General features: G+C 44.6%; 1 protein-coding gene across 4 annotated transcripts in view; it reads left to right on the top strand.

Moving 5' to 3' along the window:
* LOC135394860 (leucine-rich repeat-containing protein 70-like) overlaps positions 1 to 15,185 on the top strand; it is a 404,291-nt gene that overhangs the window by 274,973 nt on the left and 114,133 nt on the right. For 3 of the 4 annotated variants that reach the window (XM_064625891.1, XM_064625889.1, XM_064625890.1), the window contains one exon: positions 6,430 to 6,478. The exons of the other annotated variant lie outside the window; for it this stretch is intronic. In XM_064625891.1, coding sequence (XP_064481961.1) covers positions 6,430 to 6,478 — 49 coding nt within the window. The remainder of the gene's footprint in view (positions 1 to 6,429; positions 6,479 to 15,185) is intronic. 4 annotated transcript variants of the gene reach the window in all.

Consider the following 15,185-nt stretch of genomic DNA (forward strand, 5'->3'; position numbering starts at 1 on the left):
ATCGGCGGCTTCTGTCCTGATGCAATTCCCTCCCTTTCTGTGTTTAGTCTGTCTGATACCTTGATACCCGTAGTGGGTTATTGTGCATAGCGCTTTGTACCAGAGCGTCGAACCGAACCGAAAACCGGAATTAACCGAAATTTTTAGCTGGAACTGAACCGATCTAAAAACCTCGGTTACCGGTTCGGGATATAGGTTCGGTTCGGTGTGTGGTGTGGGGTGATATGGGGATTCGAGCGGCTGCCTGCCTAGATTGGGCGGCACATTAGGGGGGCCCTGTTGGCCGAAAAACAGAAATAAATGCACAAAAAGCGTAACTAAGAGATCCTGTATCATTTTTAGTGGCTACCTCTAATTTTGTAGCGTATTAGAACCTGGAACCGATTCCGACCGGGGGGGGGGGGATATACGTTTATTTCGAACCGGTTTGCAGCCTGTGAACCGGATAATCGAACCGTGAACTCCGGAGCTGAACCGGAACTGAACCTTTATGGCCGAACCCGAAACAAACCGAAAAACGTTTCGGTTCAACGCTCTGCTTTGTACACAGGGCCATCTTTTTTTAATCCTTTACATAATTTTTATTAAAAAGCTGTGGAAGCAGTATAGATGTCGAATTTGAAATCCTCGTTGAAAGTCATTCTACCTTTTAGAATTGCTGCAACGAGCGCGCGCCGTGAAATATCCATCGCTTCCCCTGAGGCGCCCTGTTTTGGTTTCAGCTCATTTGCATAGCTTCACTGAGGGTGAAGTTCTCCTGAGGCGCACTGTTTTGGTTTCAGCTCATTTACATAGCTTCACCCTCGCCGACGAGAGCTTCTCGGGGTCGCAAAGCGGCAGATCTGGCCAATAAATGCGCTACTCCAATCATTTCTATTGCTCCATAGCACGTGAGCCCTCCCTGCGCTTCGTGTCGTTGCGGTTTCCGTTTCGGCTTATTGGGGGGGGGGGGGGGGTTTAGACTGGCACCGAAAGGAGGTGGGAGTGCCCGGAGATCAGAATCAGGGCTCGATGCTCAACGCAACGCGCCAACTTCGAATAATAAGGATTTAATGTGATTAACGATTTAGACATGTTTGACAGAACGCACAAAGACGCTGGAGGTTTCTTCTTCGTGTCCTCGCTATAATTCTCTTATCTTATGTTATCCTTGCTTAGCGGTTAGGGTGGCCGCCGTCCACGTTGAGACTGGGAGGTGGCGCGGGTTCCAATTAAGCCCCGCCCTGAGCGTGCTTCTATTGGCTGCAATACTATGCCGTAATACTAGCTGCAGTGCCATCAACATCACTTACGTCACGACAAGTAGAACGCCAACACCGAAACTATATATGTGAACCCTGGTGGCGGTACCTGGTGGCGTTGCAGTGTAATATTTCCGGCGAAGTAACTCTGTTAGGGTTCACGGACTACATATCATGCAGGTTTTAGGTTTAATACGGGTATAGCGATAACAGTACAATTCTGGAGATCAGTTTTACGAGTACTAAATAATATTTTCTGAGGACGAGTAAGAAAGTTTAACATTTTTGTACAGCTTTAGTCGACGAAGACGCAGGAGGAACGAAGAACGTAGCTATACGGTGGGCTATAACAATGTAGGAGTGTGTTACGCAGCTTCTTCCCTATCTTCTTGGTCCGGCCACTAGGATTTCATCATAACCAACCTCTCGAAAAACCGTCTCACAAGGCAGGAAAACAACCAGGCCCACATTGATATGCAAACGCACGTCATTAGTTCAAGGTTAGAACATCGCGTGGCGATAAGGGAAAGAAAGGGAAGTATATATATATTTTTTTTTCAATAAACGTTGCTCTTTTCTCCGTTCTTTACCAAAGTGCTCACCCAAAATGAAGGAAAGGAAAACAGAAGTTCTGTTCAACTGCTACGTAATGGGTTCTCCAACCTAACCCCATTTTTCATTGAACACTCCACAGATGTGCGTACGACGTTTCCGTCACCTAATCGTGTGTATGCAAACTTGCAGTGGACTTTTTTTTTTTTCTTCTCTCTGTTACTTTAGTGCACTGCATGGGCACCGGCTACCGTAGTTTCTTAATCGTCGGCGTAGCTAACGCGGCGTTTCCTGGCTATTACGCTCAATAAATGACGTCTTTTTTTTTTTTTACCCTTTCCCGTCTTTCTTAACTGTGTGTATTATATTATTTCCGGGCAATTACCGGCGCTTGTTTGCATTTCCCAGAAAACTAGAGGAAACTACTAGAACAGTTGCCGGGACCGAAACTTCTTCCTCGATATAGAGGAAGCTATAGCATTTTCTGTGCCCAATATAGCCTGCTGTTGCTCCTTCCAATCCGGTCTTCCAATTTGCCGGTGGTCGCACATTATCTTCGAATACCCTGACTTTGCTGACGCGGTCCGAGAGGAACTCGCTTACTGAAGATGAGAAACTGCAATTGCATTTGAGGTGGCTTTCTAGGGCTTGTATTCGGTTCGAGTGTAGGCTTCTCTATATCCCCCATGCTCAACAGCGCGTTACACTCAAATCGTGAATTGCATCTGCGTTTTCATCCAGTACAAGTGTGTATCTATCAATCGTGTTCATGCATGACTTCAAAGTAATATGGAATAGATTCGTAAAACTCCACAAGGCACGAGGTACGTGAGCACCTTGAGAGTCATTCATAGCCGCCTTTTTCCTAAGCGCCTAACACGGGCTGCTTGAGTAAGTTACTTAAGTTTCAAAGAGAGAAAGATCGACTGGTTGGTACCGACGGCGTTGCCGAGTAGAAGCATGATCCGCGGGCTTGTCGTGCCTCTTGAGTCATGCTGTAGACGGCGGCGACAAGTGTTCTTTGAGATCTTACGACATGTTCCCTAAATAAACGTTGGCAGAATTTCTCATAAACTCTGCATAGGACGCATACTAGCCCCTGTCAGCAACCCTTTATTCAGTCCTCTTTCCATTTACGCGCACTCTTATGGCCACTGTTGCTTCGCGACGCTAACAAACAACCAGAGAACAACGAAAGCATCGATTGATTGATTGCTTGATTATAAAAAGAAAACCTTGTTTTGCTCCACATACATGGAGACCAGCTGCTCCATGGCACGGACTCACTTAAAGACACTATGGGTGTGCGTGTACATTTGATATAACACACACAAAAATATAGAGAAAAATGATGAAGGGGGAAGGGGGGAGCAGTAGGAAAGGGGAAAAAAGACAGGAGGAAACAGACAAACAAACAAGCAGGAAACAAAGGAAACAAACTCCCATCAAAGCAGGCACAAAACACCGCCAAATTTTTTTCAGGAACAGTTTCAACCCAACAGACACAACAGAGACAGGGGCGGCTATCACAATAACAGCCACAAACGCCGCCAAAATCGTTTCAGAAACAATTTACGACACAGACAAGGTTGTCACAGTAGCAGAAAGCATAGATAGTATTAAGTACGCATGTACGCGCCGAAAATCATGAGCTTGGCTTGGAGCATGTGCTTGGTCGTGATTTTCCGCGCGTACATTGGTAAGTTGAAACCGAGGGAGAGAGAGAGAGAAATACACGATGACGATGATATGGGGATGACTTCCGCTCATTGAGCAGAAGCTAATTGAAACTGAAGCTTGGCCGTATGGAGGGCAATTCAATAAATGACTTCCTTGAGATGGTCCACACATGCCTAGTGCATTATGGCGATGACCTCTCGTTTAGCGGAACTCTTTTTGTACAAACGGAAATCCACTCAGCGCTCACGATCTCATACAAGAGGGGAAAATACTGAAGGTGTACTACGCAGTGGTCGGAATTAGGCAACGTTTTTGTGCTTGCAGTTCTGCTATCAGGTAATACGAGTTGATTTCTAAACAAGAAGGCGCTTGGAAAATGACCTGCGTTCTGCAGATATTGCTGTCGAGCAGAAAATTGCCTGCATGTTTAGGCATTACTATACTAGCTCCTACTAACTACTGCTAACTACGACTACTAAATGTACTACATAAATATTCTTTCACCATCGCACTGGCGTTTTATCGAATTTACCAGCGGCATGGCCGAGGGGGTCAAGGTCGTGCTAAAGACTGGGAGGTGTTGGGTTCGAATCCCCACACCGACTGTGCTGTCTGAGATTTTCCCTGGGTTTTCCGAAGACTTTCCAGACGAATGTTGGCACAGTTCCCCAAGAAGTCGCCCCAGGACTCATACTAACTCGCCCCCTGTCCCTCACTCCTCCCTGCTGTCCTCTCTCCATCTGTCCACATGTGTACGCCGTTCGTAGCCACAGTTGCTTCGCGGAGCTAGCACGAAATCAAAAAAAAAAAAGTCATAGAATTTTCGCCACATGTCACTCGTGTCTTTCTATAGGTCAGAGACGCTAACCCGTATTTCCTTCACGGATCCTGGAGAACCAATCAAGAGAGTCTAACTTTCCGAAAATGAGCTTAATAATTGTAAAGCTCCGTTAAGTGAAGCTATTCTTGCAGATGCCTCAATAATCGAATCGAATCAATATCTATCTGTGACGAACGATGCGCATTTTCGTTTGCTTATCACGTAATGAATGCATCGACTGAATTTCATAACATTGACGCTTTAATGAATGTCTCCCCGTATCAGTTAATAAACGCTGGGCTTTGGTATCCTATCGAACTAGTTGCCCGAACTGATTCTCTCGGGTCCTCGTTTCGGCAATTGCTGCAAGGACACCGGAAATGAGCGGCCGTATGACGCTTTAAATTGTGTACTTTTCTGGACGTTCGCGTGGAACCTCAATATACCGGAGCTTTAGATGACATTGCGAACACCCTCGTACACCAGGCGCTATACTGTGGCAAGAAGTGTTAACGTCGTTGTAACGTCATGTCTTAATACGCTCCACCTTCATGAGGATTTTTTGGAGGATTTTACTGAGGAATATATCTGCAAAAGCCACTACGTAGAGTTTTAGAATTGGCCTCTGTTTCCACTTTCGCAGAGAATGGGAGGAATTAATGATTCACAGATAAGTGTTAGTAGTATTAGTTAAGTAGTTGGTTGCTGTGTTAGGTATTAGTACATTCTGATCGCCTATTGAATAAAACACTTTTGCGTATTACGTACTAATGCACATTTTAGTGGGAGTGGGGCTATTCCTCTAAACGGTATGCTTCTACTTCTGCTTCATAGTGGTGCCGTGCACTTGGCGCTCTTCTTCCTTTCTGAGGGCCACCGGCCTCCTTCACGAACTGTAGGGATTTCCTTCCCTCGTCATCCTTTCATGTGAACCTTTTTGGAATGGGGTAGGGTCCAGCACTCAACGCAGGGAAACATCCCACATCATCATCATCCATTCATCTATGTTGTTGTTGTTGTCATAGTGGTACGTAATCCTCAAGACATAAAAAAAAAAGTTGCGATCGTGTTGAATCCCTGTCTCTAATATGGCTTTGAAGACTTAACATACTTCGTTTCTCACTTTTCAAGGGAGCACCTCCGTTAATATCATGTTGCTCACATTCGTCAGCGTTGACACAGGCCCATGATGAGATTCCATGCATTGCTTATATGTAGATATCCTTGCTAGCCAATTTTCTCCGCCGTAATAACTTAAGAGGATATGAACTAGTAGCGTGCTGAAAAGAAAAAAAAAGAAAACATACACAAAGAGCAATGACGTTAAGCCACCACAAGAAACTCGTTTCAGGAAAATGATCACCTGCCTACGAGCGCGGTTGGTTAATATTGATCCAGGTTCGGTTGTCACCTTGCTAGCTTCCAGCTTAGGTTGCCACGTTCGAGAAATTTTCACATGAGTGTTGGAAGTTGTCACTAGTGAGGCACTAGCTGCTATAGATATACATCTAGATAGAGATTTTGAAGAAAAACATAAGTAAAGTAAAGCTTCGATCGTTCAGCAGCCTTTAAAGGCCCTATACACGCTCCATTGCCCGGGATGCATAACCGCAGCACACTCTGGGACTGTAATGAATAAGAAGAAAAATACACCGTGAGATGTCCTACACAGTTTGCGCATGGAATCAGCGCAAGGACAGGTCACTTTCATTGTTCACAATGCACTGGTTAGTCCAAACTGGTACAGGAGGGGCAACCAGAAGAGAGATTGTTTGTCTCTTGATTGCGGGGATTATCACAGGGACCTACGAGCTGAGTGAGAAAAGCTGGGTCGTCTGTTATGCACGAAATACCAGCCAGGAGCAACTCTTTCCGACGTAAACCTGTCTCATCGTCCACTACACCACACGAAATATTACTCCTTCCACCTTCCAGAAATATTATTATTCCACCGAGTCGCTCATATTAAATGTGCAAGAAGCGCTGTGGAAATACGGAGACGCATGAATATCTGGTAGCTAGTGCCGGGCCTGGTACTGGGCCGCACCTCGTGTGTCGAATTTCCCCATTCATTATCATTAATTTATCTGATGTTGTTGTTGTTGGTAGCTAATTATTGTCTTTTGTCCCTTACAGGTGGGTAATTTTGTCCCTGAACAGCTCAACATTTTTCGTAAACGAGTTGGTGAGTACGCGACTGCGGCACTCTTCTTTCTTTCTTTCTTTTTTTTTTTTTCTACTGGCATGTTAAGCTTTCTTCTTGTTACCGATTTGGATCTTTTTGAATTTTACGAGTATTCGTTATAGACGTGCGTTAAAACATGTTCAAGACTATAGCGATGAACAAACCGACTGCATAATCGAGGCGTGATAATAAAAAATAGTGATTGAATGGCAAAGGAAGGCTGAAAGGAAAGCGCTTAGAAGCAGAATGGGAACTGGAAAACGGCGAAGTAGATGGCAACGTCTTCTTATGATTGGTGTGGATTACGCTGGTGGTGTGATCTATGAAAGGACGTCACCTGTTTGCTCAGCTCCCTAGTTTCCCTCTCTCCGCTATTGGCGGTGGAGTTACCTCATTGGCTCCTCTTCCAAATAAGGGGGCAGCTAAGAGCTCAAGGTGAAGAATCGTATATAGAGAGAATCCTATCGAGATCCCTTGATGGCGTCGAATGGCAGTGAAATGGAACACTGCGTGTGGCCGCGTGGAGGAGGAGGAGGAGTGTCGTTGGGAGGAACCCGAGAGGTCTGCTTGCCTGATTAGGCGGCATGTTTCTCGGGAAGGGAAAGGTGGTGGAGAGGAGAAGAGGAAAGGGTGAAGTGGAAGACCGAGTGGAATCCGCTCGGGGGGAGGATAGCTGCATCCATGGGCCGACTTCAGGGGAACTGTGCCGGCATACGCCTATTACACATCTGAGGGAAACCCAGGAAAAACCCCAGACGGCACAGCCGGCCCGCGGATACGAACCGCGGACCTCCCAGTCTCCAAGCGCACGCGTTACCGCTGCGCCACCGGAGCTGGTTGTGGCCGCGTGGGAGAAGAGGAGGGAGGCATTCAGGAACCAACAAAGAAGTCGCTGTAATTGGGGCAAATAATCGCCCTTTTATTTTCATTAATTTCGCACATTCCAAAGCAATAGCTAACGTGCGTTACTCCCTCTTGTTTATTTAAGGGTAAGAAAACTTAACGGCGTTACGACTTCACGTGAGTTAATTTTACCCGCCTGACGGGCGACGAAATCTCCGCACAAGGCACATCGTATATATAACATTCGTCGGGGACCAAGACGCGCCGAAGTAAGACCAAATATGTGTCAGCTGTCAACCACTATTGCATTATCACCCAGAAGGCGCACGACAAGCGACATGTAATTAAATCCGTGTCGAGAACAGCTGTGCTGGAAACAGTACGCTTAACACGAATAGTATTCCGTTTTCACCAAGGAGGGATGTGTAATTAACTATTTGCTGTGGTGAAAGGAAGTCACAACTACCAACCATGTCCTTTATAGGGCGCTATCCCCTTTGCCAGGAGGCATTACAGCCGCCGCCGCCTGTCGCGATAAAACCGCGTCATCATAATGATCCATATAAAGTCTTTTGTTGTTGCCGCCGACTTTGTCTGCCATGTGTACATCCAAACGATAGTCTGCACTTATCTCACTAGGAATTTATACGTACCAGTAGCAGTAGTTTATACAAAGCCACATCACCGTCAGTTTGTCGCTGCTGTGCCTTTAACAACTCGAACTGTAATTAGGTCAATAAAAAAAATTCCTTCCCTCGGACTTTTGTGGAACAAACATCCTTTTAGACTCCTTCGTAGCCAGTCCTCGCTACTATAAGCGTACTGGAGTAGCTGGCTCAATGTTGAGTTGGGCCAACATCTTCATATTTTTCTTTTTTATACCAACCAACCAACAAACAACAAAAAAATTCACGCCTTTCTCATCCATGTGCGAAGCGATAGCAATAGCTGTATCGTCCACGCGCAACAGTTCTCTGTGTTGCGCGCGTGCGGTCGCCGCGTCGGTCCTAAACCACAGTAAACGTCACAAACATGTCGAAACTCGTTATTCAGAAACTTCTCCGCAAACTCCGCGTTAGTCAGTGCAAACCTTTACGGACGCGCATTCGTTTCAAGTGCACACGGATGGGACTGTTTACACCTCGTGGCCGCGGCTTCGTGCTCGCGTACTTGTTCATTCTCCCACCTTCGTCTCTTGGACTCGGCGCCTCGGCTTCGCATTCTCCAGCTTTTCAAAATTTTTTGGCTTCGTCTCATTGGTTGCGTTCCTTCACTGCTGTTCCGTTCGCGTGCTGCAGCCGGCGCGGAGCCTTCCTATCTGTGAACGGTGTACAACTCTCCGTGGCCGTTTCTTTTCTTCTTTTCCTTTTCTTCCCTTTTCTTATTCTTCTTTCCTTCTTCTTTTCTTCCCATTTCTTTTCTTATTTTTCTTTTCTTCACCTTTTCTCCTTCTTTCCTTCCCCTTTTCTTTTCTCATTTTTCTTTCCTTTCCCTTTTCTTTTCTTATTTCTGTTTTCGTCCCCTTTTCTTTCCTTCCCCTTCCCCTTCTTTTGCCTTTTTTGTTTGGAATAGCAAGCCGACCTTCGTCTGGCTGACCTTTCCTTTCTTTTTCTTGATAAACATATCCCCCCCCCCCATCCGTGGCCGCCACATCACACACTTTCGCAGTGACGGCCTGTAGTTAACTACATGTAGTTAAACTACCAGTTAAACTACCTGATTGTAGTTAAAAAGTAGTTACCAACTACTTGCAGAAATGTATCGGCAACTACTAGTTAAACTACTATTTTAAGTAGTTAACTACAGTAGTTAGGTCACTGAAGACGCCAATTACTTCCGATTTTGCCGCAAGCTTTACGGCACGATTGTGCTTCCGACTTTTACCTCGTGCTACTTGTTTGATGGGAACGGAGGTGCAGAGCAATTGTGTCGTGCATGTGTACTAAATCTTCGCTTTTATTGCTTGTCTAGTGAAGCCTCATTTGCTGTGAAATAATTCTGCAGCTTAGTTTATCGCGTAGGCACAGAAAGAATCCCGCCACAAGCTTTGTATTTGACGATCGTAGCAATAGCTTGAGCCAAAGTTTATCATTGCTTGTGATTCATATTTAGGTGTCCAAGAACACTACAAGTGATTGGTGTTGACGGACAACGTTAAGTAGTTATCGACGTAGTTAAACTACATTTCAGTAGTTAAAGAAGTAGTGTCAACTATTCCCCTGAAAAGCAGTTGAACTACTAGTTAAACTACTCTATCGCAAAGTAGTTCGTAGTTATAGTTAAACTACAGTAGAAGTAGTTAGTGGCCATCACTGCACTTTCGGAACAGAGCTTCACCGCATAGCACGTTGTGCGCCAACCACTGCCACGAATGATATGGATATCGCTTCTGATTCGAAGAGCGAAGGGGCGTACACCTTTTTGTAACAATTATCATATATCCAAATTGCTACAAAAGGCGTACGCCCCCCTCGCGGTAGCCCTCGTGGCAATGGTTGGTGGACAACGTGCTGTGCGGTGAAGTTCTGTTCTGAGAGTGCACTGACTGCGGTCGAGCCGCGCTTTTCTTTTTCTTTTTCTATCTGCTTTCCGATTTGCTGCTGCGCCAGCAGCGCCAACCAGTGGCGCGCCGAATAAAATGCGAGGAACCACGCAGCGGACTTGACAAAACTTCCCTCATACAGCTGTCTCCGCAAAAGATCACTCCTTCGATTACCATGCTACAGTCGTGTTCAGCATAAGAATGGGAAGGAGATCTAGTCCGTCAGCTCTCAAAACATTACTACTACAAATTACAAAAAAAAAAAACATTAAGCAGGTAGGGTGGCTGGACGCGGAGAGGTCACGCTCTCTCCCTGCGCCAGATAATGTAATCCATCATGCTCACTCTGCTTCCGCAATGGCTGTTATGACTGGCCGCATGACAGTACGCTGCGGCAGAAAGTGCGCTCTCCTACCGATGATATGAAACAAGCAAGTGCTTACCGTACCGATGACGCATGGTGGCGCTGCGGTATTTCTCATGGCGCGCTGTTGCTTCTCCTTATCTTCAAAGGCGTACGTAGTTGACGGACTAGATTTCTTTTCATTCTTAAGTTGAACACGACTATAGGCTTCTATAAGGGCTTGTTCGCAGTACGCACTGAACGTGGCGCTATCGAAATGATTATCCTTTCAGCTGGGCTCAAAATCGTACTCGCGACGTAAAACGGAATCAGAGAGAGAAGAAAATGCACATTCTCGTTTTTCTTACGGTTCTCTCGAATATCCATGCAAAGACGGCGCCACCGAAACGAGGTTCCAGGGCATGAAAGGAGATTGAAGGGGTAAATTGGTTGCACCTCCAGTTATTCTCTCTCTCTATGGGAAGCAATATGGGAAAGACGTGAGGAAGCAATAAAGTACGCTGGCTATCTTCCCTGTTTTGATGGCACTCAGCGTCACCGCGTTCAGTGTTTCTACTTGTTTTCCTTCCCAGCATGACAGGCAAAGTGCTGAAGCTCGGGTCAGATCTATATTTTCTAAATTTTTGTCGTTTTACGTAGAATCAGGCATTTACGAGCGTTTACGTTGCACTTAAGAAATTGCACGGAACGTTTTGGCCCTACGGAGCATAGCGTGCACGAGAGCATAGGGCCAGAAAATCTGCAGAACTGTCCAACTATAGTGCTGCAACTTCCCAGTCAAAGTTATCAACTCCCCCCTTCTCGTGCGCGCTATTGGGCTGCTGCGATCATCGTTATTGTGCAAGAGCGAATGTTACTTGTTGCCAGGGATGGGCATAAATACACTTTTCGGGTATTTAAATATAAATACAAAATACTACATGTTTTAATGTATTTAAATACTGCCTATAAATACTTTATGATGAAAGTAATTAAATACAAAATATAAATACATTAAGACAGTATTTAAATACTGTAACTACTTCCGTAAATACTTTCAGGCGTCTACACTCTTAAAAATGAACTTCACCGCATAGCACGCTCCTAGCCAACCATTATCTCGAATGATATCGTTATCTGCCCTGATTTGTTGAAAACGGGAGGCGTACGCCTTTTTTGTGACAATTATGAACAGCATAAGTGTCACAAAAAAGGCGTACGCCTCCCGTTCTCAACAAATCAGGGCGGATAACGATATCATTCAAGATAATGGTTGGCTAGGAGCGTGCTATGTGGTGAAGTTCATTTTTAAGAGTGTAGGCACATTATTCTTTTAAATTAGTGTAACATCTAACCAAGATACCCTTCATTGCTGGAGGCTAACAATGTGGAACTCGAGAGAAGCACACAAATACGGGAGGATGAGATATGTGTATTTAAGTGTATTTTAAATATAAATACGCCTAAAACGGTATTTAAATATAAATACATTTTTCTTGCCTGTATTTAAATACGTATTTTAAATACATGTATTTATATTTTAAATACTATTTTAAATACCATGTATTTAAATACTGCCCATCCCTGCTTGTTGCACAAAACGCCGCAGCCAACAACCAGGTGTTTATTGAAATTTGCACGCAACCCTTGGCCTATATTGCATTTCAAATAAAGTGGAGCTATTATGCCTAGATTGGATTTGCTGCCATCATTGTTCTTACGTAGTGGTGGCGGTGGCGAAAGGTCTGGCTTGATTCAGGCTGACATATGTCAGGCAGCGTCTGAGGAAAGCCCAGGGAAAACACCAGACAGCACAGCCGGCGCCGGGATTCGAACCCGGGTACCTCCCAGTCTCGGCGTGACATGGCCAGCACTCTAACCACTTGGCCACGCGAGTTCTTTTTTTTTTCTTTTTTTTTTTTTCCAAGGACGGTTTATTTCCGTTTTTTTTTTTTTTTCATTTCCAGGACACGCGAGTTCGTTTCATTGCATTAAATAAATGAATCAGTCAACACCGCTTGAGGACACTTGAAGATTTCCTACGTGCAACCGGGCTTATGGATGTTGTATGACTTGCTTAAGAGGGGATACCACCTCCGGCGGCCCCATGTATTTTCTATGGGACAAACTTTGCAGTCTCTTTCGGAAAATAATGAACCGATTTTCACGAGACTGGTCTTGTTGGATAGCATTCGGAAATGCGCTTTGTCGCTTCAGGAAAAAATATTGCTTTTCTCAAGACATTTTTCTAAACGCGTTATTGAAGTACAAAAAATTACCAAAATTGGATACTCAAGCTTTGACACGCTCTGATAAAAAAACTAAGAGACCTATGCGGAAATTTTCCTGGAGCGGCAAAGCAAAAATCTTTCTAGAGCATTTTAACACGAGGATCATACACATCCGATTATCTGTTCTCTCGATATATGATAAAATGTGAATGTTGGTAACGCGCTGCATTTTGCGCCTCCCTGTGGCGCCATATCGCGGGCTAAAGGGGTACAAAGAATCCCTCCGCCACACAGCAGCGTAAATCCAACACCCTATCCTAGATTCCCTTTCCTGAAAGGTTCCATTCCCTCTGATGAAGTCTTTGAAACAGCTCTTTTTGGGAGATTAGGTAAGGGAATGACAAAAGCGTCTGCTGTTTGGGATTGTTGGAGATAGTATGTGTGTCGCAATCTCCCAGTCTGTTCCCTGCCTAGGGTTTTTCCGACCTGATCGGTATGGCAATGCAAGTTTTCCGGCAGGCAAGTCTGCAGCTGTGTCGATCACCCTTGTTTGTTTTCTGTGCACAGTGGCCGCCAATTTTTCGGTAAAAGGACCATGTATCCTACTTTTATAGGGTGCTGTCTTTGAAAGCATACAAGTTTTTAATTGCACTGAGTATGAAAATCGGCACTGCTTTTGTTATTAGTTGCTCCGGTGCAGGGTTTTAGGGGAAAATGCCCCCACCCCCCAAATAATCAAAATGCCACCGAAAAAATTATCAGCTGGAAGAAATGTGCACAAAAAAAAATGTCCCCTGAGGGACATCCAATATTGATGCGCGTGGGCTTGTTCACTTTGGACGTCGGCGATTTGCTACAGTGTGAATAAACACGGTGGGGGGGGGGGGGGATATGAAGATGAATTAAAGAACAAGGGAAAAAATGAAAGGTCAACCGAAGCGAGTAGTCGTATATTCTGTTTGAATTCCGAATCAAACATGCAATTCAACGTTCGAATTCCTAATCGCATCGATGTTTCTTCCAAACCGAACACATTTCAATAATTGATTGATTGATTATTTAAAAGAAAACCAGGGAGAAACATTTCAATAATGTCGAAGCTGCACACGTTAGACTAGAGGGCATAAAATAATGTGAGCGCTGCTCCAGCATGGAAAGCAACGGAGGACACGAAACGTCTAGGTAAATTGTAGCAAGATAAGCTAAGTTGATAAGGAAATTTAAAGATTACGTCCGTTTCATGCTGAATAATGATTTCGCATGTGGTGGGTACCATCCCAAGCAGCACAATGTACTGAAAGTCGGGTGCAACAGGGGTGGACGGTATGTGTCTTATCAGTGTTCTTTAGTTTCACGAGTTTGTTCAAGGCCTTCCACCTACCCGTCCACCCCTATTGCACTCGACTTTCAGTACATCTTGCTGCTTGGGATGCGTACGGGTGTAGGAAAAAATGGTCGACAAAAAATGGCCCCTCAAGCAGTCTTGTGCCCGTTACTGGACAAAAGTAATTGATTACCGTTACCGTTACTTCTACGCAAAAGCTAACTGATTACCGTTACCAATTACTCGACTCCAAATGTGATTGAGTAACGAGTAGACAAGTAACGCGTTACTCCGGTCGTTACTCTACATTCACGCAAATTATACCCGTCCTTGTGTGCCTCAAGAACAAAAAAGAAAAGAAAGAAAGAAAAGGAAAAGAAAAAGCTGTTCAACAGCGGAACAGCTGAAGAACAGCAAAAAACGCAAACGCGTAGAAGAGGTAGATCTGTACGGCTACTGTATTTATGGCCCCGGAAGCCATTGACCCGATTGTGGGAGAACATTGCGTGGAACTTCCCCATGACTCACTAAACCCCAAAAGCTTCATGTACCGCACCTCTGGTGTAGGAAGGGATTTGGGAGAGAGACCCTGAGATTCCAGAACGTTATTACAATGACCTCCGCTTGCTATAGTAGAACTAGAGTCACTAAAAAAGAAGAACGGCCCAACTAAGGCTGACGGGCTTGACTTGGTGCAGAACGTCAGAAAGACAAGTTAATCTCTGCCAGAAAAGTAACCAATTACTGGGTAATCGATTACTCGGAAAAGTAATTGATTACTGGAAAAATTACTTTCACAGTAAACTAACTAATTACTCGAAAACTTAATTTCACAGTAAAGTAACTGATTGCTCAAAAATACCTCAGAAAAGTAATTGATTACAACTAACGCAATTACTAGTAACGAGTTACGCACAAGTCTGCCCGACAGTACAGCGCGGACAAAAATGCAGAGGCGTAGTTGCAGATCGCCGATGAAGCACATCAAAGCCGACCAAGTGGTACCATTCGATCTTCCGATTTGTTGAAATTGGGAGACGTAGGTTCTTGTTTCTTTTCTTCTTCTTCTTTCGTGTGTTAATGGATTAATGAAATCTACATTTGATTCAGAGTTTAACAGAAAATCGATATGACTCGCTGCACTAGTTCGCTAGCGATCGTTCGCTGGAAGCTAGTTTTTTTCATCTGTTGGTGAGACTTTTCTGTGTCGATGTTTTATGGATAATAAAAGCTGAACACACACTTATTCAATTGTTTCATTGCCCTTACAACTCCGCTTTTGCTGATGATACGGTTAATCTACAATCGAAGTATGAGAAGACAACTGAAAAACCTTTATCTGACCTGTGCTGTTCGTGAATGACAAAGATATGAAAATAACCAGTGGTCTCCCCTCTTCAGCTGAAAAACCAAACAAAAAAAAA

The sequence above is a fragment of the Ornithodoros turicata genome, chromosome 5 (genome assembly GCF_037126465.1).
Source record: "Ornithodoros turicata isolate Travis chromosome 5, ASM3712646v1, whole genome shotgun sequence".
NCBI lineage: Eukaryota > Metazoa > Arthropoda > Arachnida > Ixodida > Argasidae > Ornithodoros > Ornithodoros turicata.